Below are 27134 nucleotides of genomic sequence, written 5' to 3'. Positions count from 1 at the left end.
CTGAAAAACTGTGAATTTGGACAAAAAACATTTCAGAAGGAAAGCGATGATATGTACAGTTTTCATTTCACTGCTACTTTTATACCTTACATAACTATAGGTGTGCGTGACAAAATAAATCTTTAATCTTGCACCATTAGGAATTGATTGGATTGGTAATGTAAGACATGATTATAGGGGAGGAGTTAAAAAAACGACTTGATGACATCAGCTTAAAATAAACGATTTAAGGGTATGGCAAGTTACAAAAATTACAAAGAAAATCAACATGGATTAAAAAATTGCACGGTTGGCCCAATTATGTGAACTAAATAATGTTAAGTAAAAACTGTCAATGTTGTTTCTTTATTATCTTTAGAAAAATTGTCTAAGGTGTAAGAGGTATAGACAGTGAGTACCTGCACCAGTAGTAGTGATGACTTTAGCTTTGCTGCGGGCTCCGTCACCCTTGGTCGTATAAGCTGCCACGGTTACAGAGTAAGAGGTCTCAGAGAAAAGTCCAGTGATGAAGGCCTCCTGTTAAATGGAAACAAATGAGATCCCAAAGAAATCTAGACACTTTTCACTAAAAACCCTCATTCCATCCCCACTGGAACACACAGATCACAAACCCATCAACAAACCACACACACCAATGCTTAACCATTACACCCTTCCTGTTTTAAAACCACCTGACACACTTTGTATTTTATTTTGAACTTACTTAATGTTTTTTCAATGCTGTAAGAAAGACAGTCTTTAGAAGGTTTCGAAAAGCTCCATCTACAAGGAGCTCTTCCAAGCCTCAAAGAGGAACAACCAAAGCAGTCGCACCATTTGTGTCAATGTTCTCGCTTTAAACCTATCATGATACCTTTTTACGAGGACACTGACTGAAGAAAATCATTTGAAGGCTTCATTCCATCATTCATTTTTTTGAGATGTCCTGAATAAATTAAAACAAGTTTCTAAAAGTGTTTCGGAGTTGGGTTGCAAAGGTCCTCATAAAAAGTTGCAAGTCCCCTTACTGGTGTTAGCAGCTGGTTATTTGTTTATTAAACAGTGTGTAGCAAAACACTGACACATCTGGTGGACATCAAGAAGCAACCTGTGTGAGCATATGAACAACTCACACAAACACAAGAGAGAAAGTGAGAGAACATCAAACACAGCACACGCAAGCACCTGTAAGAACGCGTGCACACAAACACGCAAAGCACGCGCAAACTTGTTCAAGGTTAAGACAATGCTTTTAATGACCTAAAAAAAAGGATTTGATGTAAAACACCTGCATGATTTTACCATCCAGTGAACAGAAAAAAAAAATTGTCTTCAATAAGGCTTTTCACAATTATTTTCTAATTCTCTTTCAAATCTGTCCAGACAGGTCCCGGTTGCACGCTGAAATGCATCCAACTCAAATTAATTGAATAACCCAAATTAAACTCTGAAAAGTGTGTGCCATTAATCCACTGCTATTCATCCCGCTTTCAAAATGAATAAGCCATATGAAAATCAAACTAATACAGGGAATAATGTCAGTAAAGCCTACAGTTAAACAGGTAATCTCTTCTTACCGTTCCTGCAGGATACCTGCATGAACCGCAATAAAAAATCCTTAAACACGCACACATACATCAGTGTAGCCTCACACCAAAATAATGAACCACACATGGAAACAACCCGAGGTCATAATCTAACATATGTTGCTCCAACACACACATACAAAACCCCATAGCTCTCGCGTATATATTACCCATGTGCCCACACATCGTCTTGTAAATGAAGTTCTTAAACAACAGCATTTTAAGAGCTTCTCGTTAGCCCTTTAAGCATTGAATTAACTGGTTGTCTTCCATAATTAAGGTTTAACGTTCAAATTATAGCACTACATTTACCAATAAGTGCCCAGTGTTTTACAATTTTCTCGTTTTATATAAAGACCTCTTAGTTTGGTTTCTTTTCCCGCAAAAGCCCTAAAGAGCAAGAACAAGGGATAAAATGTAAATGATTCGATAAAATTTAAATGACCTTTTAAGTTTAAGCATTTATTCAGTACTTTAATCATACAAAATTACTTTTTATAGGCCAAGAAATTGCATTTTCGTCTCTCGTTTTCTCGTAAATGGAGCTTTTATCAATCCTCTGGAATTCTACAAGGGAACAGCTTGCATTGCCAGAGAGCTAAAGTTCAAGTAAGGGGGGAGACACAAGTGTGTGATTAATACACTATGTTTATTTTTATCAGCTATATATTTAAAGCAGTTTGCTCTAAGTTTTGCCTACTGAAGATATTTTGTACAGCAAGCTTGTATTCTCTGTGACATTAAAGACAGCATGAGAGAGATGGTGCCCATAGTGGTATTCTTAGTTTTTTATATACTAATTGTTTTGACTAGGCTGAAATTGAATCAGTTGTTAAACAAAAAGAAAAATTACAACATGGTGTTTTAATTATTATAATTTCAATTGTTTAAATGTTTTTACATTTAGTATGAACTATTCCTGGCGAATCCAAATAAAATGTTTGTGTTTTATAATAAAAAAATATATTTACAGCCGCAGATAAAAATACGAGACCACCTCGAATTCTCATTTCAAATCAGCATTTCCGGATGTTTCGTGGTCACTCCAGTCTAGTGTCTGTTGAATTTCAACAGAATAAAACCTCGGGACTGACATAAAGTCATGCAACAGCAATGTTAAAGACTGATAAAGTGACAAGACTTTTCCTACATAAATGTACAAATATTACTTTTGTATTTTTTAAAAGTGAACATGAACTTGTTTTTCTTCAAAATATTTGGGATCTGAAAAAATACAGAGAATCATTTCTGTATTTTGACATGTTTCTCCAGTTTTTATTTTCTGCAAATAAATGCAAATTGAAACAATATATTTTATTAGAAATTTGGGAGAACTATTGTTAGTAATATATGAAATGAAACAAAAATGACAATTTTACCTAAACACATACCTATAAATATTAAATTTTAAATTTAGAAAAGCGGTCTCTCAAATAGTCACAAAAAATGTTCTGTTGTATATGCATGTGTTTTGTATATTTATATGTAAATGCACACACATGCATGCATAACAAATATTTACATACAATATTTATACATTTCTAGTTAAAAATAACAAAAAGATATGCGTAAAAAGATTAATTAAAAAAAATACATTCATTGACTGGATCTTTCACATGACTGCTCTGAACAGACCCTGAGGTGAAAATAAATATTTCTCACCTGATTAATCAAAAATCAGCTTATTAAAGCCTGTCTTTTTTGTGTCTTTAGAGAGTTGAGCAAAAAGTTTTGTGACTATACAGATGTTGTGTACTTGGTGGTGTGAAAGACATGGGTGTGCTTTTTTTATTAATATGTGTTTTTCAGGATCTATTTGAGGATACAATTTACATAGCACAGGCTGTGATCTGTGAAAAACAACAACACAGCCAATCATGTTCAATGACAACAACAGCTCCTGCCAAAACACCATAGTTATACAGTGAGTTACTGTAATACTTTAACCCTGTAATCTGTTAATAACATGACTGTTATTTTATTTTTTTTGTTTAAATAAAGTACTGGCTAGTTACCCATTATGAGCATAACTGTTGTAACTATGATATTTTGGCTAAAACTACTTTGGTGGATATCATGGTAAATCTTCAATTCGGCATCTAACTACATCAAACAGTGAAAAAACAATGTATTTGGAAGACAGCTATGATTAGAACACGCATATCTAACTAGACCCTAAAGCAAAGCAATTTATGCCCACAGAGTCAGCGCATGGTCACTAGGTCATATCCAAATTGGATTTTATGGTAAATCAGAAATAAATTAAATCCATACTCTACAACTTCACTTCCAGGTTGCTGCGTGCCAAGACGGCGACGCCAGGCAGCCCTGAATCAATTAGAACGAAAAAAGTGAGGGATTTGGACAAAGCAGGTGATTGGCCCACAATGAATGTCTTGCGAGCAGGTGCTGTCCCTAACAGCAGGGCTCCAGAGAGACGTCTGCCAGTCTGCTGGCACAGAGATGGGCGTACCGAAAAATGGGGTCAGGCTTCACTGGGAGGAAAGCGACACCGGTAACTGAAGTGCGTCCATTTCTGCGCCTTTTTTTAATGCTCCAAATCTAGACGGTAAGAGGATTTACGAGTGTAACCCAAGCTAGATCCTGAACTACAGTGGGCTGTCACGCAACTATAGGAATCTTAGGAGAAAACTCTGGAACAACGAGATGAGCACACACGTGCACAAAAAGAGCAGAGGTGCTGAAAGCAGACTGTTGTCTGCAGCTTTCTCCTAACAGGCTTCACTTGTTTTTTTTCACACACGGCTCACATAAACCCAACACGGTCCACGCTGTTGAAAGCAGGTAACAACATTCAGGGGATTATGTCCTCAAGCTCTTCAGTCATCACACAGGGTCAAGCGGGTTGTAACTTTCATGTTGGTTAACTATTAAATGACACTTGAAGAAAAAACGGAAACAAAAGTACACCTACAAATCTAAAAGGAATTAACAAAACAACTTGATCCTATTTAGATTTTGTATATAAAAGCAAATGTTATTTATTATGCGGAGTACTGTAATGGGATTGGTCAACTGCAGTGTTCTGTGGTCATTTCTGCTAAATTAAAAACAAATGGTTGTCCTTGGTCACAAATGTGGACCATAACTGTGCTAGTTTTACTCTGTGTTCTCTTTCTTTTAAAATAATCGAACGATTTTAAATGAAGTGTTTCATGTTCATTAATTCCTTTACTTGGTATGCAGCTGCATAATAAGCAGGATAATGTGCAACCACCCAGTAATTATTGCAAAATAGCCCTTCTTTACTTATCTTCAGGGTCCTGACCACTGGGTTTATTCTACAGTAATGACTAGCTGACTGTACAGTCTCAAATAATGCATAATAATAACATTAGGTTATAAATTTAATTAAATATAATATACAAGTTATAATTTATAAAACACAGTTTCAGTTCTAAAATATGATTATATTCAAAGCTGGACAGAAAACATGTGCTAAACATGTGACCACAAATTCGTTAATACGGCAGGTTTCTATATCCTCCCTGACACCCAACAAAAAATATGTTTTACATGAGATATTTGCAAGCAGGACTTCAAAAGACGTTTCATAAAAGTGTTAAAGAGGCATGCGTACACACGCACAATATCAGTGTATTACACAGAACAGCGAATTCTGATAAAGACAATATCTTGCTTGGCACTGAACTTTGAGCTTTATAATTTTGCATGTATAATTAATACTCTAACAGCAACATTACACACAAACTAAAGGTTGAAAAATGCGATTGCGGTGAATGGGGCCTTTAATTCACATAGAACTAACATGAATAACTGTATTGGCAAATCAACCCCATCAAGTAAGATTAATAAATGCTCAAAAAAACATACGGTTCATTGCTTCATGATAGCAAATGCATTTACAGTGTTTAACCTATAACTCTCTTATGAATTATTACTTAAACCACTAAAGCTACACAGAATGTGCTTCAATTCAATCAACTCAAGCTTCTATTCTATTTCATTCAGCCTGTACCTCATCTCGATTTCCATACATCGGTTCTCTGTATAAGCAGGGAAACCTTTTCACAGGCTCTTCATTGAATATTCTGCAATATTGCTAAAGTTGTGAGGAGAGCATTCATCTATCCGTTTCGCATTTGTTGTGCATGTATAAACACGTCTGTGTGTGTGAATAACGGTACCTGCTATGATAGAAATCATTAGCACAGTCATTACACTGCCAGTGAAATGAGCACTCAGGGACCAGACCTTTAGAGAAAGCTGCATCATTACCATTAGTAAATACAGTGCATTAGTGGGTGACCTTCAGTATAATGCAGAAAATGCTGCAATTTATTCTATTATTTTCTGTGTGTGTGTTTGTTAGTGTGGGGCTGGGAACAGGTTTGCAACCGTGCTTATAAAGTGCAAAGTTCAGCTTTATGCTGATCGTGGATTTGTTTTCCCCTTTCCCCCTTTTATACAAGCTGCTTGGTCCAAACATAAAACAGAAAGAGTACAACCAAACTAATAATCCCTCTTAACATGGGGAAACAAAGGAAAATGTTAGTTCCAACTCAAGAAAAGCCAAGCGACAGAGAAGAAAAGCAACAGCGGAACACGCGTGTGCGTGCGCACACACACACACACACACACACAAATGCAGAACATCCCCGCAGGCCCAATGCCGCAAACCACCCGCTCACACACTTGAGTTACTCACATATTCCGTGGACTCCTCAATTTTCCACTGATGGAAAACACATGACAGATGAGAGGGGAAAAATGAATCAGAGATGGCACTACCGGGGAGAAAAAAGCATTGCTACCTTTTTTCTCTCATCTAGAGATGAACACACAGCGTTAACAGTCACATGCAGCACTGTAGCTCAGCTACAGAGACAGAGATGAAGGGTGGAGGAGGACCGAGACAATATATAACATTTGACACAGTGCAGTATATAGTCAGGTGAACGGAGCAGTTTTACACTGCTAACGCTGCAAGATGCTCCAGTCCACAGCTCTGTGGGAGAAAGAGATTAAAACCACTGCACCTTTCACACCAGGAGGAATAAGGTCCCATCACGGATGCTGTAACTGGAGCTCACAAACACTTACCTGGAATTTGCTACTTTAACAATAAAAACAATAAAGGATGCACCACTGAGATACAAAAAGAAATACTTGAATGTAACATCCAGACATGTGTACACAGATGCACTGCATGGTCATTACCTAGTGTTCATATCAATTTAGACACTTTTGTTAATATCTCATCTATTGATAAGTTTCTGTTTAGGGTGTCAATTGAGGAGTTTTGCTAGTTTATCCACATTTGTTCATTTGCTTTCATGGTACTTTAATGAGCTGTGTAGGAAAATGTCCTTAATGCAAATAAGTCCCATATAATTTGTGCACTTCACTCAAAAATAAAAATTCTGTCATCATTTACTCACCCTTGAGTTGTATACATTTCTTTGCTCTGATGAAAACAGAGAAATACATTTAAAAGAATGCTTCTAACCAAACAGTTCTTGGCCACCATTGACTACCGTAGTAGGAAAAATGACAATGGTAGTCGAAAGTGCACCAGAACGCTTTGCTTTTCTACATTCTTCAAAATATATTATTTTGTGTTTAACAGAACAAATAAACGTATAAAGCATTTTTACCTACTATGGAAGCAAAGTTACAATGAGTCTTTTTAAATTTCTCTCTAGGTCTTTTTTTCATTCAACAACAGTTTTTACAATCCCTCACTATTACAAATTTCAGTCCATTTTAGAAATTTGGAATGTGTCACATTCACATTCACATTCATCTAATTTATTTAACATTTCTTTACATTGTAATACTTGAGCACTGAAGATGGCACTGCATAAATGTCTTTAACAGCATAGCAAATGTTTACCTCAACATAACACCTATCCACTAGAGAGAATTTTTCACCTTTTCTCAGGAAAGAGTAAAAAAATACAAGAAATTCTTTCTATTCAAACTTAAGTTTAATATACATTCAAACTTTTTTCTTTGACTGTAAGTGAATCCCATAGGTATACAAAGCCTATTTCCTGGTGCGAGCCCCCGTTGGCGCTGAGCATGAAATCCCATTACCTCCATCCTACTGCCAAGCTCGGTGACATCAAACTTTCCTAAAGCTTCCTCTCACCCAATGTCTTACACCTTCAAAAAATGAAATGTGCATGCACATACATCAAATCTTCCCTGGACCGAGAAGCCAGCATGGAGCCAACTCAAGCGCGGTTGACATTCCTCTTCAGAAGAAAAAAAGGAAATTGCTCCTTTCGATCTCCGATCTGCAAACTGCACTGAAGCATCTTACAATATCAATGTGCACACACCTGCACTGTAATTTTCTATATTAGATCATTCTGCAAATATTCATCCAGGTCCAATAATTGATGACAATCATGACTCATGACAGGGCTATACAGTAGTACAGTGTTTCGCTGTGTGTATATTGCATAACAGTGGAGGCCAATATTTCAGTCTGTGTTTTCTATACAACACTGCTTGGCATGTGTTAGGCCTAACAAGCAAAGTGGGAGTTTTGTGAAGTGTTTGTGAAGCCCCTCAGAGCACAGGAAACATGGTTATGGTCTTCCTAAATGACTGGACCTAACCCTGGGCATGGCTCCCTGGAAGCCAAACCAACCATCATTGCCTTCACAGCGCGGAGCTGAAGTCACGCTGACTTGTTCAGTAGAAAGAGAGTAGAGGCTGAAACATTGATCAGATATAATGGAGTAGAGTGCGCTTCCAACCCTTCAGGTCCGCATTTAAGAGTTCTACTTCAATCATTTAGTCATCGCTGTTTCACTGCATTCATTTCCTGCTCAATGGACTCCTCCAAACCCACTGGTTTTAACTATCCTATTAATCGTACTGCACGGATATTTCTCTACAGCTACTCCACGGCGCTCAATACAAGCACACAATCGGCTTCTAGGGAAAGCCGACAGATCAAATCAAGTAATGTGAGATTGCTGAGAGAGCAGCCTGCTCACATATTTAACATCCGCCAAACTATACTAAGTTCCAGCCCATCAGCGATGAACAGCGTTTAACGCTTCATCAAAAACCACTGCATCATAAGCGACAAGACGCGTGCACTTACATAAACACAAACAGCCTCTTTAAGCTCCAGTTAATGAGAGACATTTTGCTGCTTATCTGCTCGCCTAATGGGGTTTTTTTTGCACGTGGCACTTTAGCCTTTTAAACAGTGTTAAATGTGCAGTCCTTTCCTTTCAAATATTATCTCCTTAGAATCGTTCTCTTCCAGTGCCAATGAATAAATTAGCCTGGTTTAACCGAGCACCTCGGAGACCAAAAACAATGAGGTCAGACTTGATTGGGATCTTTAGCTCCAGCCAAACGCTGCAGTTTCCACACAGGATATTAAAGCGGTAATGAAGGTTTGCGTTTGTCAGATCTTGGAGCATCCTGGAGAACAACAGATGAAAGGGAAAGAAAGTCGTGAAATGAATCAAAGGAAACAATGGACTCGATTTTCAATCTCCTTGATCTGGTAAGGGGACCACCATGGCCACGGTGTCCGCTCAGGGCTGATGCTGTGTCTTACGTTCACTTTAACTCATTTAGCACACACTTTCATTCAAAGAGAATAAAAGTACTTTATTATAGGTACAATCCATTATATGTGACAAAAGAGGATATTTTGAGGAATGCCTCAGTGGTTTTGTGTCCATACAATGGATGTCAATGTGGGCCAATATTGTTTGGTTACCAACGATCTCCAAAATATCTTCTTTTGTGTTCTGCAGAAGAAAGAGAGGGTTCGAAAACTGCAACATTTTGGTTACTACTGTAAGCTGTAACATCAACAGCTCCGATCACTCCTTTTGTTATTTCCTCCCTACACTTTCTATTCCACACCCACAACAAATGCAACAGGATAGTAAACAAACATTTCAACAGACTGACGGCAGTAATTGTAGGTGACTCACGTCGTTTTATTAAAGATGCTTCATTGAAAGGTTGACGAGCCTCCAGAACGGACTACTGCTCGCCTCTCATGGCACATGGATCTGTTAACTCAGTCGCTCGGTTAAATTTAGACCCAGAATGAGGGCGTTTGGGTTCCCAGTCTAGCCACCTATGATAAGAAAAAGCACTTCACCCACCCACAAACAAACAAGTGCTCGCTGGTTTTCTGCCTTTCTCAGCGGAGGATGGATCAGCAGCCGAAAGAGACACTTGTGAGGTTTTGCAGAGATGCTGTGAGTGAGGCAAATATATTGGGTTCAGATTGTGACACCTCCTGAAATAAACCTTATACACAACACATCAAAATGTAATAACGTGCCATGCCTCTGAAACAACTTTGATGTTGCTTTTTACGCTGACCTATTCAAATAGTTACACAATCATGTTGCATAATTGTTATGGCTTGCCAAAAAAGAGGTGGCGTAGTGCAGGTCGCTTGTTGGCCATGTTGATGTTTATTCGGAGTTTAGCCATTCGAGTTTGTTCATTACCCATAATGTAGACTAAGAGCATGCTCTTAGAGATGCTCACGCTGTCCTTTCGGAGATGTTTTAAGAGTCCGTCCATGCAGAAACTTAAGCTCTTACAGCCAAAGCGTCTCTGGAGGTGATAGGGAAATAGCACATATTGAAAATGAACCACTACAACAGAATGAATGTCTTAAGAAATGTGTTTTGTCGACACAAAAAGCACTACAACCATTAGCGTTAAACAATACGAAAGGGATTTTTATCATTTCTTCAACATGTTTCTCCTTTCTTCCTCACCAGCTCTTGTGGGAATGTGCTCACATTCCAGAGGGAAACGCAAGAGACTGTATTTTTCCTGCACGTGAAAAACACAGGGCAACAAAGAGAGATGTAAACATGAAGAAGATAAATTATGTCTTCAATGTCTAAAAAAAATGAAAAAACAAGGTGAGATTAAGCAGGCTTTGTGTCTGTCTACAAATGTGCCTCAGCAAGTCTTGCAAGTGTTTCTTTTCGGTGACAACAATGACGAATGACTCACGTCCCGGGACAAACCGTCACCGTGTAAATGACTCGGCGTCGCTTCGGATGTCATGGAGGATGATGAGAGTGTTGTTTGCCAAAAAGGAGAGGCAGGCGCAGGTGTCCTTGTGTTGTGAGAGCTGAGAGGTCAATAGAGGTTCACCTGACAGATACTGTAAACAAAACTTGCCTATTGTGTTTTTTTACTGTCAACGGTGGAAAAAGTCACAACGAATGTGTCTCGTATGTAGTCAAAAACATTGAGAACCGTTGACCTCGTGACATTAAACAAAGTTTACGAGTTATGTCTTGTTAGAGGGTCTGAACAGACAAAACATCAATTGTACAATAAACAAGAGGAAGGGAGGAAGACTCATCGTGCTCAAAACTAGCTTGTCGTAGATGAACTGGCGGAAGCACATGGTGTATTTGCATTTCTCATGCACTCCTTTACAAAGTATGTACTTATGCAAATGAGAGATAATCTTCTTGATCAACCAGAAACCCCTCACTCGTCCATTTACTTAAAAACGTTTAGGCGCGCAGTTGTACATAAATGTGTCTTGTAACAGTCTCTCATCAGGTATTCATTCTGCCGGCTCAGTGGAGAGAAATGCTTACAAAGGTAAATGAGAAACTCTTGTTTGGGGGGCAGGGAAGGCGCTGGAGAACACATGTCTGTGCAATTTAATTCTGAGCTAACAGTTCAGGAGGAAAAGCATTTTAATGCCCCTAGTCTGATTCTCTCTATCCCCACAAAAGTGTCTACTTTAAGTTATTCATGAATATATAAATCCCTCAAAAGGATTATGATCTTTTCTACATCTCCTCGCACCCACGCTTCTTCGGGCGGTTTTAAATCCCCTTATATTAATGTACCATGAGTGCAACAAAAACAAATGCAGACTAACAAGGCAGTGCATATAAATTTATGTTTGGAAATAAGATGAGCTGGATTTTGAAAAGGCCAACAATGGTAATGTATTTATAATGTAAACAATTTACATCAGCATAACAATGAAAAACGTAGAACTGTGTAGATGTAGGGGGGTAAGTCAAGACTTTTCTGTTTCAAACCCAAATGTTCCAAGTATTTTAGGATCTTTTTTAGTATTTTAACATTCCAGACTTGCAACCTGTTCCACACAACTTTATATGAGAAATGTTTTGTGTTTAGCATCAATAAGTGACTGTTGCTGGCCATGTAAAGCTCATGTACAGTAAATAAGGTCTATTTTGGTTGGGATGCTGTCTTGGAATATATATATATATATATATATATATATATATATACATATACACACACGCTCAATAGGGTTTGAAAAAGAGCCAAACATGAAAGAATAACAATCAAGGCTTTGGGTCAGTGCACAAAAATGATTAGGAAATAGCAGGTTGTACCTGTGCCTCTGAAAGAGATAAATCCATGATGTTTGGTTGCCCACGTGGCTCCCCGTTCTCCAGGCGGGAGTAGATGACCTGGTATCCACGGATCTGGCCATGTTGCTTTCCAGAAAGAGGCGGCTTCCATGTCACGCGAATAGCCGTGGAGTTCACAGCTTCCACTTCTATTTTGCGAGGTGGGGCTCCCGGCACTAAAGATGGACAATTACATTAGGATGGAGGCTTTAATGATAGCGTGACAGCTAAGACACTCCTAATGAGTTGTGGTTTGGCTAAGGAGAGGGTGAAGTCTCAAGCTCTCAATATTTCTGATCGCGGAACAATTATCATGCTGAGGAAAGCTAATGTGTCTTCTTCAGTTCCCTGCTGAGAAGACCAAAATGGACTTCTCGAGAAGCTACAGTGGTTGACCAAATAAAATAATTAAGTATTTATTCAGCAGAGCGTCTATGCTGGTCTTGTTGGCAGTGTATTTTGGCAAAATGTAGCTGTTTAACCTAAATCAGATAAAAAATGTCAAAAGACCAGGAGGTAATATTCTGAGGGAAATGTGTTGCTGTTAATTGTAGTTTTAAAAAATCATTTAACTAACTACTATTTACAGACACTGGTCCCATGGGAACAAGATTATGAAAGCAGCGGAGTGGATAGGGAAATCGCACGGCAGTATTTCCTCACATACATCAAAGGGATTAGAAATGACCCTGACAACAAGACATTGAGAAGGAGAGAAACAGAAGTGAGTATGAGAGGGACAAAAACAGTGAGTGAACAAGAGGAAATGTAAGTGGACAAAGGTAAGAGCGATTCTGGCAGGGAGCACTAAGTTGGGTCCAAAGAACAAAACACAGCCAGAGCGAATAGTGTGCTTGGGAAGAAGAGGAGAAATCATGTTATTTAAAGACAAAGCTTATGTTGGCTGGTAAAGGACCATGTAGTACACACATCGGGCCCTCAACCCTTGGTCTTCTCAGCCTAACATTTACAAACCTTATCAAAAGCACACAGAGTCTCTGACTAAAGTCACACAAGTTATAGACTGGCTGTGAGGAATTCTAACCTTCGCCTAACAAAATTGTGCTGAAACATGTGACACAAATAAAATGGTTTCTAGAATACGTCAGAAGGAACAGATACAGATGTTTATGTGCTGATGTCTGTGACAGCATGTCTAGGTAAGTTGATATGAAGGGTGTTGGATGACATCAGGTTTTACCAGAAAGCTGTGTCTGTTGTTTAGATGAAAATGTAGGACAATACGCCCATCTTTCAATGATAAGCTGACTCTTTGCAATAAACCATATACAGTGGTCCAAGGATTTTATGGAGCTTCAGGAGGTTGTCACTCTCTCCTCAATAATACTTACTCTACCTATAATTAAAACTCTATATAATGGGGATCTTACTTTATAATATCTTATTTTGTGTTCTGCACAAATGTCTTACAAGTTTGGAATGACCTGAGGGTAAGTGTTTGACAAAACTAAAATCTAAGTCACAAAAATACTCAAACGGACTAGAAAACACGTTTCACTGTAGAAATGATTTGACGTGAACGACCAATGTTAATAACTCAACATAGCAATAAATGTTAACTAACCTAAAAGTTGTTAAACGCATTTGTAAGAGTAGACAAACAAGAAAAGCAAAGAGAAAAGACCGCAGCCACAGTGAGTAGAAGCCCAGGAATATTAGAGGCCTGTTTAGGATACTTCAGACCTACCGTCCTCGTTGGTACGGATACGCATGGCTGTGCTCTCTGGGCCGGGGCCCACATCGGTGTGGGCTCTCACCCACACCTGATACTCTGTCCACTTCTCCAGTCCCTCCAGCACATAGCTGGAGGCATCCGCTCCGATGTCGGTCACCTCGTGACGCTCGCTGTCTTCACCGTTCACTGCCTGGTAGCTGACTGTGTAGCGCACTATTGCGCCGTGGCGGCTAGCTGCTGGTGGAGGCACCCAACTCACCTTGATGCTGGTGGAGCTCAGACTGAGCAAATTCACATCTTGAGGGGGGGCGGATGGGGCTGCAGGTGGGGGGCAAGGCAATGAAGGGCATCAAGCATAATGAAAGGACTCGAGACAAGCCTGCATCTGGACTGAGGTTGGCATGACAATAGCAAATGCCTCATTGCGGGTAAAACTTTGCTTTGGATTATATTCTCAAAATGTATATTTTAATCAATTTATATTAATATTTGAAGGTATAATAATTGTATTAAATAAACAATTTGTTGAATAGGTTTTGTAACTTTGTCACATTAAAGTTTAGCCAAGTAACCTTTTTCTACCGGTACCCCAAAATAATACTGGCTAGACATACTTTTAATTTGCTAGATAATTTACTACTTTTTGTTAGTTTATTCTCAGAAATAATCTGCAGCCCTATTCTTTGTGAATGTGTACCGGAAGTTTGGGCTGAAAAAAGCACACATGCGCAGTAATGTTTGTTTATTTTCGTTGCTTCGGAACCGACTACTGTCATGTTTTAAATTGATTTCAATAGCAGAGAGCATCTTGAGATTGATGCTTCATTTGCCAAATAGAATGTAAAATGTGTAAGAAATGCGATAACTTGCTTGAAAATGAGATAAATAATAACAATTGTATCGCATATCACATTATTCAGCAAGTTATAGTACATCGCATTAGTTTTCAATATTGTGCAGCACTACTTGGCTATTAAATGTTTTCACTTTGCTTGACTTTCATAATTGTAAACTTCATGGCAGAACCAATCTGATGCTGATGCCGTGTCGCTACTCAAACAGCCAATCTATCCCGTTTACTGCATATCTCTCTTTGAGTGTTGACAAGCAGGGGAAAGGGCATCGGTTTGTGTGTTAACTGCCGTTCACACATTCTCAGTCAAGCTATTGGCTGTGAGACAGCATCCCTCCGTTTGTCAGAGTTCCAAGTGTCAGCGAGTGTGGCAGCTGATGCATCCGAGAGCGTACTCGGCCGTCCTGCCTGCGCTTAGCATGCTGCTAGCTTCTTTTGGCGGGCTCGGTGCCACATCTGAGTGCCTGAGATAAGCACAGCACTAGTGCGGCATATTTAATCAAGACTCTGCCGGATGAAGCTCAGGTAAGCTAGCAAATTAAACATCACTGCCAACACCAAACAGCCCAGATGCATTTAAAATAAATTAAATAAATTAATCACCATAACAGGATAACAACAAATTACATTAAATAAAACAGAACATAAAGCTATAGTGCAGTCATTCATGCAGCTCTATGTGATATAAATGCGTAGTACACAAATTAAACAACAGATAAACTAAAGAAAAAAGGAGAGATGGCAGAAAGGGTCAAGGGAACAAGAGAAAAAGAATGTGCTGTGGGATATTTGAAAGAGCTCGCATGCCTTTGTTAACAACCAGAGCAGAGAACGGGAGAGGCAGGTTTGTGACACGGCACTGTTCTTTGTGCCCACGGCGGGATTGAGCGCTAGGCGTCTATCCTCAGGTGGTCTTTAATCTGACAACAGTGGGAGAGCCACTATAAACGCCCTATGCTGCAGCAGGCGACATAAAAACGGCAGCCGTAGCCGAACACGTTGACATACATTCACAATGTGAGACTGTGTTTCAGGGGCTGTGACAAAGCTCGGAGATCAAAGGGTCTTCTTTTGGTCCTGAGGATACGTGATAGACAAGTCTCTATGAGAACGTAAGGCTGTGAGGGAATACAGCTCTCACAATTCAATGACTGTAAATCTTATGTGATATTTCTGCACTCACTCGGGAAGGGAAGGTGTTTTGTTTAGCTAGTGACGGACAAAGATTGAAATATAAACGACTTAAACTGATATTTACAAGAATTTTCAAAACATTTACCTCAGTTTACTGTAACTATACTCTTACATTCTTTAGTTACATTTTTAACATATATTTAACAAGGTTATTACATTTTTACATAATTTTCACAGATTCTGATGGCGCTATTTCAGTCTATCACAACACGATAATGCCTAAAAATTGAAATTTAAAATATATTATTTTAAATAAATATATAATGCATATGCATAGTATAACATAATATTGAAAATTATTGTCAATACCAGTATAAAGTGACACTCCGCAACTCTATAGCTACCATGTTAGAAATGTCCATATTAATCATTGCCTGACCCAAATGTTGATATAACACCATATTTCCAGGTTTCTGGTGAATCCCACTCATAATAAATATCCTGTGGTGAAGCGATGGGTGAAAGTCAATGTGCATCTCCATATTTATCATGTTAAATTGTGAACAAAAATATAATGATCTTTCATCACAGGATCAATCCTCATCTCGTTTTCTCGACCAAGCTTCACTGCTCTGGTTTTTTAACGCTGAAGGAATGACAAATCACATGGATAGCCTATTAAACCAAAATAATGATGACAAAGGCACAAGCAGACACCGAACGTACCTTTTACCCTTGTCAATGAATAAAGGTATTTCCTGGCTTAGAAGTGTAAGTTAATAAATACTTGAGATGGTGGAGAAAAGCTTTTGAAAGGAAGAGAGACTGCCCACAGGGGCCGGTTGCTTTGTCTAGATTAGTTAGGTTAAAGATGACCAACAAGACGTCACTTACTGGACTGTGCGGTCCTGGCTTCAATAGGCTGAGTGAACACCCCCAGCCCCATTTCAGAGCGAGCCGCCAGAGAGAATTTATACAGGGTGTCCGGCTTCAATCCTTCGACGGCGTAAGACCCGGCGGGGTCGAAGGTGACGTGGATCTAAAAAGAAACGCATCCACTTTTAATCTCTGCTTTCCTTCTCTGCATGCCTGTCACACACACAGCCAGGATCATAGACATCTGATCTCGATGTCGAATTAGCCAAAAAATACATCTCTGGCAAATAAATCTCTGGCAAGAGCCAGCCGTACCGTCAGCAAGGACTGATAAGTATATTCTGCTTTTTAAAGCCAAAAGCACAATCTAATTCTATCAACTGACTGCAGACTTTTTGCCCGCAGTCATTTTGTGAAATGTCAATTTTGGCTATCTTTCATTGGTATCCATGGCCCAAAGCAACAGCTGTACACATTCAATATCTGCTTTGCTTGTAATTTTATGTGAAATCAGGCAGAAACAAGCACTGGCACGGTACCTTGTTATTCGAGTCGGCCTCCCAATACTGCAGCTCATATTTAATGATGGGGTCCTGAACGGGCCACAGCCAAGTAAGCAGGATCCGTGTATCAAGTTCAGCTTCAGCTTCAAAGCTGGATGGTTGAGCGGGGACTTTAAGACAAATCAAACCATTCATATCCGTTTGCAGGTATATTTATCGTATTAATATGCGACTTTGCATACATAGCCTGGTTTTACATTATTTAGTCAGTTGTGCAGGCAATTTTACCTCCTTGCTGTGTCTTGACCTGCAACACATCAGATGGGGGTCCGTCCCCTACAGAGGTGAACCCCAGTACACGCAGGCTGTACGTAATATCTGTAGTCAGGCCTGATATGGTGGTGAGACGGCTGTCGTACGTGTTGTGCTTCTGCCAAGCACTGAGAGGGGCGTCTAGATCCGACGTGTAGTAGACGCGGTAGCCTCTGATTTGACCGTTAGGTTCCTCTGGAGGTTCCCACTGCACCAACATGGTGCTAGCACTGAGCATTCGGGCTTGGACGTGGAGTGGAGGTGAAGAGGGCGCCTGCTCTCCCGTCCGGGTCTCGACGGGGTCGCTGGGTGGTCCGCGACCAATGTTGTTGACGGCCATGACGCGGAACTCATACTCAGAATACGGGCTGAGTCCACCGATGCTGTACCGCGTGGTGGCCACACCATCCACCTCCTGGAAGCTGGTGTCTGGGGCCTTGGCCCGGTACTGAATAATGTAGTAAGACACAGGCTCGGGGTTTCCAGAGTCCCATGTCAGAGTAACACTTGTAGCTGTCGTCTCCGTCACAATTAAGGACGTAGGGGGCTTCGGTAGAGCTGCAGATTAGACAATAAAGAAGGAAATTAAGCAGATGACAGTCATTTTTCAAAGTACATCTGAGCTAAACTGTGTCTTCCTAAAATAGAGAAAGATAAGGCACATAGAGAGAAAGGTTCATATGCTGTTGATTCATGCGGAAAAGGAGCACGTCGCCTCATCATTGTGTCTTTAAGATTTGTGGCTGGACTCCAGATAAACGTCTGTGACATTCTCCGAGTCCATATTGATTGGTGAAGTGCAAAGTGCAATCAATAGAGGCAGCCATGATGACGAGGAACGGAGTCTGATGGGGCTCTGCACTGTCTGGTGGGAACAGCCACACTGATACAGCTCCAGACATCTGGTCTGGGTAAACACATGCTCAGAATAATCTGAAGCCTTTCATTTTCTTCAAGCCCGGAGTCAAATGCGGGAAGTCCCTAAAACTCACAGTCAAAAGACAGCAAGTGTTCGTGCTTTTTCTTCATGTGCATTTGCCAGACGTTCTAAACAGTTGGTCAGAACCTTGGGGTTGGAGTTGGAAAATAACTTTTCCCATTCTCTGTTTACAGGGTCTGGGTTTTAAGCTATCATTCATTCCATATACGACCTTTGCTATCTGTTTCTAGGCAACATAGAGCTCTTTTCCGCTTCACTCCATGCCGATCCATGCCAGCCGGTATGTAAATGGTTTCATTTTCCACCGCAGGGCTGATAACGGAAATTTTTAGAATGTAAACACAAACGCGTCACGCGGTTATAGAACCGTGCTGAAAATCCCGAGCCAAGAACAGTTTGAAATCGTGTCGCGTCGAACCAGGCTCACGTGGAAACATAATTTTGTCCAATTTGTATCATACACTTCATATTTTCATGGTTTATTCTAACCTGAGAGGGCAACTCAAAGCAAATATTGTACAGCTCCCCCCACCCAGACATCACTTTTGTCCACTACTGTATTATAAAATTAAAATATAGGATTAGGAGTAAGGTGCATGGTCATTCTGAATTCTTACCTTTGACAGAGACTTGTGCAGTTGCATCGATCATACCAAGAGATGAGATGGCCACGCAAGTGTAGTTGGCAGACTGACGGATGTTGGTGAGCTCCAGCACATTGCGTCCAACGGGCATCTCCTCATCCTTGGTAAGCTCAACCTCACCCTCCATCCATTTGACGTAGGGCATGGGGGCCCCGACCGCCACACAGGTGAGGTTAACGCTGCCCCCTGGCATGACCTCATGATTAGTGGGCGGTATGGAAAAACGGGGTGGTACTCGTCGTACTGGAGAAAAAAAACATCAAATGTAAACTGGATTGCGTAGGTTGGATGTATCATGACAGAAATAATCTAGCACATACAGAGAAATGTACATCGGAATCTAGTGTGATTACTATGCCTCTGGAGGGATTACTATGGCTATGTGACTAACATGAACAAACTAACATAAAGTTGAGCTTGCAGGTTAAAAATAAATCCTTCAAGGGCTGAGCAACATTTTTTCCATCATCTGTTCGAGCCTGAAGCTTAACAACTGGAGGCAGGAAGTCAATACTGTGTATGGGCAGAAGAGGGTGATAAACCAATATGTGTCAGGGGAAAGGTGAAGAAGGCATCCTAATGGTATTTCTGATAGAGTGAGACATTCAAATTCATGCCAAAGGGAAGCTTTATTGAATTGTGGATTTGAGAAAAAAACAGAGACTGTTGGCTAAGGCAATGCATAATGTGTGATTTTCTGTTGGTTTATCACTCTGTGGCACTAAGACCTCAGTCTGTTGTTGCCGGTCCTGCCTGGATTCTGGGAAGCTGACAGAAACCTTGTGGGAGATGTATTGTTCACTGGGCCCTCTCTTTGTGAGACTCTGATATGCAGATAAACCTGACATTAAGAGAGGTTTCCATGGAGACCAAAAGGAGCCTGTTGACACGGCGCAGAAATGAGGAGGAACCTTAAATGTGCAGGCTGAATAGAAATCAAGTCTGCCTTGACACAAATTGGCTTGACTTACTACATAACGTGTGAGGAAATAATTCACGAGGAAACGTCAACATTTTAAAAAGTGATTCACTTATCAATGTAAATACATGGCTCCCTTTTTTAAAAAAAACATTCTATTGTGTGCCGCTGGGAATCCTAGCTGGTTGCAATCACTTCAGAAAAAACACCAAACTATTTTCTTTTCACAGCACATGAGCTGAAGAGACTTCTCTCCAATCCTCCCAAAAATAGGAGTATAAAACCGCACAACATTAAACAGACTCTTCCAATTTGTGTTAATGACCTGCTGCATCATGACTTTCTATGGAGAAATGGCATTGGCAATAATTGGTTTTCGCACAGATCCTCATGAAATTGGATTCAGGAATATATTTGCTCGATCTTTGTATTTTTAAAATGACGCTGCGACCAAGCTTGTTATTTTCCCCATTACGTTCAACACGGTAAAACGAAACACTCGTGGCTATTTTTTCTTTGAATTAGGCAATGTGAATTTTTCAAGTGCATCAAGTCCCCAATTTCAATGCATTTATATCACTGTGTTGAAGAAATACAAATATTAACTCTATGGATTTTCAGGGAAGTCTATGACAGTAAAATATGATGATCATGAACATAATACACACAATATTTATGAGATGACAGTCACAAAAATTTTGCTCGGATACAAAAATATAAAGGAGTATTATAGGAGTCTCTTAACATGCCTAAATTATACATGCATTGTGGGAGATACCAAGACTTTACAATAAGGTACCATTTTGCTAACTGTAGTTAACAGCATGAACTAAAAGTGATACTTCTACAGCATCAGAGGTAAGATATTAACTCACATTAACAAAGATTAATAAAAGCTGTAAAAATGTTTTGTTCATTGTTGCATTAACTTATGTTATGGAACAGAACCTCAATGTAAAGTGTCATAAAGTACAACAGGGCTCGACATTATTGCTTGTCTGCTTGTCTGGGATAAGTGAATGTTTTTTATAAGTGAGAGAGAATTTTACTTACCCGACCGCACAAGTAACTTGAAAAAAATAATAACAGTGGTACGAAATAAACGCTCTTTGCTACCAATCATAAGCATAGGTGCATTAGACAGAGCTGCGTGTTTGTGTGAATTGCGTTCGTTGTGGTTGTGATTGTTTGTGTGTTACAATCAATGGCACAGGGCAAGTATGTATAACTAGATGCGGACTTAGAAATCTTGTTATTTAAGTATGTCATCTGGCTGTTCTGCGTGTCTGAGTGAATGATGTGCACAGATTAACATACCACACGAGTGATGATCGAGGATTTGTCTGCGTCTATATAAACACATGAACTTCACCTCCAGAGTTGCTCTGAGAGTTTATTTTACGAGCATTTTACTGTTTCAGGGAAGCTATCGTCAAGCACACACTAAAACTCAAGCGTCTTGCCTACAAGCCTAATAATAAATATAATTCTCAAACGGAGTTTTAGTGCAGTCCCATCTATCATGTATCAGACAGAGGAGCCTTTTATCAATGACACAAAAAGTCACAAAGAACGGGGGGTCATGCAAGTCACCTGACACAACACATTCAGTCTGACTACACAGGTGTGGGCAGCATAACAGAGGGGGGGAAGCTGGAGAACAAGAGCCGCTGATTTAAGAGGCATCCAGCAGTCTGAGCTTTGCAGGAAAGGGTTAAGAACGAAAAGAACCAACCTCCTCGAGGGTCTAAGAGATGAGTTTGATCAGGTGACAGGATGGAGATGACAATGAAAGATGGAGACAAATATAAAACATGAGAACACATTTGTGAATATTAAGACAGTGGCTAGACAATTGCAATGGAAATTCAGACAAAGACGCCAACACACTCAAGTCAAGACAATCCTTGTGAAAAAGAAACGTTATACAAGAATTCGAGAGTAAATTTGCGTATGGTTTGTCAGTGGAAGGTTACATTGTATAAAAAATAAGACTGTATTTATTTTCACATACAGGTTAAAGTAACACAATTATAGCCAAACTCTCATGTCTACACTGACAAATTAGACATGACTGAACCTTTCTGACAGATATTTGCGTGCATCTGAGCATACATAGCCATATCCACAGCGAGGCAGAGAAGACCACTGAGATAACCATAAAAAGCCCCTGGCCATATTCTGCCAAAGACTACCACATGAAAGATGATGCGTCAATAAAAGGCTTGTTAGGACTAGCAGTGTAATGCTAGAGCACAACGCTCACAATCTGACTGACATAAATTATTGACTATCCAATTTAATTAATGCTCAGTCAGCACAATATCTTCCTTAAATATTAAACAAAAGCAGACTCACACACACACACAACACGCAAGATATGGTGAAGAGACAAGAGGCTATGAAGCGCCCGCTTGCTTCACTATATTTGATTTGTTGTCAGTTGCAGGAGGAAGCGCAAGAAGAGCAGACAGTGCCTGACATCCTTCCACTGTGGAATAAGCACGTGACAAATGAGCATTCACATTTACAGCCAGCATACATGACTCTGATTCCCTCAGGTGATAAAGTCCACTGACAGACAGACACGGAGAGGGAGAGAGAGAGAGTTATAGAACATTTTGAAAGCCTGCTGTAAAGTGCTGAGGCCCAGGGAAAAGGAAACAGCTATTGAAAACATACATCCACAGAAAGGTTTATATAGTGGGCCAGCAGAAAAAAGAGGGGCGAGAGGCTGAGAAATGGCACCCTGATGCTGGGCTGAATGCCCTTGAAAAGTACAGCAATGATGATTAGCCATTTTACAGAGACACTTTGAGAAAGAGGCCGTGCTCAAAGCCAAGCTGTGACTGATAGATGGATATAACTGACACATTAAACATCTGTCCAGACTGAGGTTGCAGTAGTTGCTGGTATACGAAACGGCCAGCTTTTCAATTTTGGCTATACGTGTTGTTCAAAAGTATTTTTAGTGAAATATGGGGCAGTATTAAAATATAAAAACATGTATTAATTGATGTAATGATTTAGGTGAATCTCACAAAACATTTTTAGGAATGTTTTAGCCAAAATCATATTTTACCAAAGGCAAAGAGGAAAAAAGTAAAATTAACAAAAACCTTTTAAAAATAAAGCTTATTTTTATTTTACTTTGTTCTTTTGGTTTTATTTTAACTGTTGTATGCCTTTTGACTTTTTCCTAAAACGTTTTGTGAGATTCACCCAAAGTATTTCATCAGTTACTATATCATTTTTTAACAACATGCATATAGTCAAAAAAAGAAAAATTAAGAGTTTTTGAAAATAATGCTTATTTTTGGTATATTTATTATACAGTGTAATAATACTAATAATTCAAACTGTTATACTGCTACATAAACGAATAAACTGTACTGTAATTCAATTAAAATAATAATAACATGATCTACTTCTATTTGTTTAAAATATAAAACAGTTTGAAACAGTAATTTAATGTTATTTTATCTCAGTATACCATGGTATTTATCATAACAGTTCATCAACAACTTTAAATCAATGTTAATTTAAATTATTAAAAGCAAAAATGTTATACAATGTTTTAAGTAAATGTTTAGTAAATTAAATAAAGTCATTTTTTAACTCCGAAAATATCATCACATTAAAAAATAAAGATGCCCAAAAAGGGGTTTTATTATTATTTACCAACATTTAAGTTCTTCTCTTTACCTTTTGAATTTGGGTGAAATGTAATCTAGACATGTTTACATGAGACTGTGCCCTTTTTTCGACTGATGCAACATGTTTAGGTGCCAGTCATGGCAACCCGAGTGCTTGTGTTATAAGATGACGTTCAGTTTTATTCCATTGTATTGAACATTTCTGGCCGTTTGTTTGACAGGAAGCATGAGAAGGCTCAAGCTTCAACTCTTGCGTGACAATAACTGGGTGGCACCGTAACGTCACTAGCTGGAGGTTATACTGGCTGTCTGCCATAAGCTCCCTGTTATTACCTGCATGGAAAGAGCTGAAGGGGTTGACACTCATAACAACAGCACTCCCAGAGTTCTGTTTCACAGACAATGCTTGAACAACTATTATACCTTTAAATCCATGAATTAATATTGCAGGTGTTCTTTGTGTCACTAACCTTTGCTTAACCCTTGTTGTTTTGCCTCTTTCATCGCAAAGAGTTTCATACAAATGCATGTTTACCTGTTGCTATGATGGCAAAACAGCAGTGCATTTCTTTTATCTGGTACTTCATGACAAAAATAGATTGTACCACATCTAAATCTAGTTTTGTTTTACCTTGGGTCCACCCCGGCAAACCACAGCAATTCATATTTTAAAAGTCACACACAGGGAAGTCAAAACAAAATTGCAATATTGTCAAAACAACAGTGTGAAGCATTGTTAGGGGTTGTTTTGATAAGGGTGGCACCTGTAGAGCGTCTCTTACCTCGCACGTAGAGATTGGCGGGGGCAGAGTAGCGCGTCCCGGCGCTGTTCGTTGCCACACATTCATATTTCCCCTGGTCTGATTCTTCACTGTTTTCAATCTGCAGAGCTCCTGAAGAAAAAACAAGGCCAGAAGTCAGATCTTTGATTTATGAACACGAATGATAAATCCCTGGCTGCGACTTTCCTCGCACGCTGCAAACTTTGCTGCGAAGAATCGGTAAACATTCCCTGTTTAAATGTCAGACCTCTTCCGCTGTGTATATAGTTTATTGGCCAAAAATGCTGTCTAAGACATATGCATATAGCTGATTTTGCAGGCTGAGGAAAGCTATGGTTCAACATACTTGCCCTTCTCTGTTATTGGAAAAAGCTTGTTGGATATTAATGTCATTGCCGATACACCACGTTACATTATAACTTCCCAGGCCTATTTGTACCCACCGAAATGAATTTACACGATAAAATGTCAAATTTCGGATAACTTTGAAGCCTGTATATTAAAGGGACAGTAAAAAAATTTACTCACTCTCGACTTATTCAAATCTGTATGAATGCATTTGTTCTGATGAACACTGAGAAAGATATTTGGAAGAATTCTTGTAACCAAACAGTTCTTGGCCACCACTGACTATCATAGTAGGAAAGATTACAGTTTCCAAAGAAATTTACAAATACATGTCCATACTATGGAAGTCAATGGTGGCCAAGAACTGTTTGATTACAAGCATTCTTCCAAGAATCAGAACCAAGAAATGTTTGGGTAAACTGTTACTTTATTACAACACAAATGTTTCGATGAGTCAACATTTTGCAAGCGAGAAAACACCTGGAAACAGATTAGTCAACGTATATTCATTCATGTAATCTCAGAAAAAAAGAATGACACATGTTGACTCGGAATTGCTATGAAAACATCTGCTTCAGTTGTCAACTAAAATCCACTAAACACTCACACAAAAATGGACAGGCTATTAACACAATAGGAGCTCAACATTAAATACGTGGAAGCCAACCTTAATGCCAGCAGATACCATAGGCCTGCAAACTACAACAGCGAGAAGATCATCCAGAGGAAAATCAATCAGGGCTATTCAGTGTCCTAACCACATATATTCTGCTTGCTTCAACACGATTTAGCACCCAACCCCTTCTTAATCTAGCACAATCACACATATTTACCTCTTGCGGTGAAGTACCACCATAGCATGCGTTATCACCCGCCCTGACTGCTTCCCAGCAATGCCAGGGCTGCAGGAAAGAAATAACATGGCCCACTAACCTTGCCCAATCTCCAAGTTCAAGGAAAACTGATTGGTGGTGTTTCCTACTCTGACAAGCAGCAAATTACTAATCAATTCTGAGATTGCACAGCGTGATTGCCATCACCCCTTAGTCCTGACAATACATCTGACTGATGCCTCCATATTGTAAAGGTGGAGGGACGAGAAGAAAAAATTGTTCATTTAGTCTAAAAAGGAAGAGTGTGGAAATTACCATTTTCAACCACTGCTTTTTCAATATCAAAGTTTTGCATTTTTGACAGCTACAGAGACAAAAAACATATTCCTTTAAGTTAACATTTATTTTGTTCAAATGCATGGTATGAGAATTTAAAATCTACATTTCACAGTGACGCCATGCAATTCAAACAACTTAAAAATACATCCCAAGAAATGAGGACATCAAACTGTATGAAGGGGACACATGGCCCTCATTGCTTAAAGATAAACAACTGTATGTACGGCGTGAGTTGATGCGATGAATTGAGGACCAAATTTGCAAATTATCTCAGGGCAGAAGGACCTGTATCTGGATCAGTCGTGTTCTTCACTACCTCATATTAGAGGTCAGAAACTCGACCTTTCCCGCTGATCTGAGATTCTTTGCAAACACAAAGCCCTGCTGTTGTTGAATGGAGTTCAACATGACACCCACAGACATTCAGACAGTAAAAATCAGCTGCCACTCGAGAACATTACAGCACGTCAGCCGTTTTCTCCCCTAGCGGGAAGACGTACTTCCTGATTCATGAAACTGTGGTGAGTTGTTCTGCTCTTGCAGTCAGCAGTAACAAACAGGCCTTTGTTTTATTCAGTGGAGTTTTCGACTACTTCGCTATCATTTTTTTGTCTATTCAAACTTGTTTTACAACCAAACCACATGGCAGGGGCCCCTAGTCTCCGTCTCAGACGGTACGTCAACAGACGGCCCAATGTCCGCACACTGACTGTCTGATACATAAGGAATACTAGACCAGGAAGCACTTTCTTGTTTAGGCAAGCACTAATCTGATTGGCTGTCTTCACTTAATAACCTTGAGTAAAGGCACAGGGATTTTTTTCAGTCTGTCTAAAAAAAAGATACTGGGCTTTTGAGGATGACCTAATCACTGGATTTGCATTGAAGTAGTCTACTCCTATCTCAGTAAAATATTCTTGGAGAATATGCCAGACCTTATGCTGTGTAGTCAAAACACAGCATAAGTATAAGTTATGGCCAAGTCCTTTGAGTGCTGCACAATAGCGCTAAATACATGTAACAAATTATTATTATTAAAAATCTGACTTTGTGAAACTTGGGCTCCCCCAGACCTCTGAGATTCCTAATGGTTGAATACGAAATTGTTCCCCAAGCACTTGCCTTTAGCAAAAAAAGATTCATCAAATCCAAATTTGATTCAGAATTGTGAGAGTTACTGTGTACGTGATCCAACTCACCAACAGAGCCTTATCATCATTTTAGATTTTACACGCACGCACGCACTTTTAGTGAGTTCAGTAGTAATCAAATTGCATCCTTTTAATTTGATCACTGCACAATTGGAATGTAAGAGACGCACGCAA

The 27134-nt window shown here is 39.5% G+C and overlaps 1 protein-coding gene across 9 annotated transcripts in view; it reads right to left on the bottom strand.

The window, feature by feature from the left end:
* The window catches only part of ptprfb (protein tyrosine phosphatase receptor type Fb), a 150362-nt gene that overhangs the window by 29630 nt on the left and 93598 nt on the right, over positions 1–27134 (bottom strand). For 3 of the 9 annotated variants that reach the window (XM_056743205.1, XM_056743204.1, XM_056743206.1), the window contains 9 exons: positions 24290–24400; positions 18906–19175; positions 17325–17906; positions 17073–17206; positions 16552–16696; positions 13683–13988; positions 11957–12150; positions 6256–6282; positions 399–516 (listed from right to left, as the gene is read on the bottom strand). In XM_056743205.1, coding sequence (XP_056599183.1) covers positions 399–516; positions 6256–6282; positions 11957–12150; positions 13683–13988; positions 16552–16696; positions 17073–17206; positions 17325–17906; positions 18906–19175; positions 24290–24400 — 1887 coding nt within the window. The remainder of the gene's footprint in view (positions 1–398; positions 517–6255; positions 6283–11956; positions 12151–13682; positions 13989–16551; positions 16697–17072; positions 17207–17324; positions 17907–18905; positions 19176–24289; positions 24401–27134) is intronic. The other 6 variants (XM_056743207.1, XM_056743208.1, XM_056743209.1 and 3 more) reach the window with 3 other exon arrangements.

Source organism: Triplophysa dalaica, chromosome 3 (genome assembly GCF_015846415.1).
Source record: "Triplophysa dalaica isolate WHDGS20190420 chromosome 3, ASM1584641v1, whole genome shotgun sequence".
Taxonomy (NCBI): domain Eukaryota; kingdom Metazoa; phylum Chordata; class Actinopteri; order Cypriniformes; family Nemacheilidae; genus Triplophysa; species Triplophysa dalaica.
The sequence above is the reverse complement of the archived record's forward strand: the minus strand, read 5'-3'. Positions and strand labels throughout refer to the sequence as shown.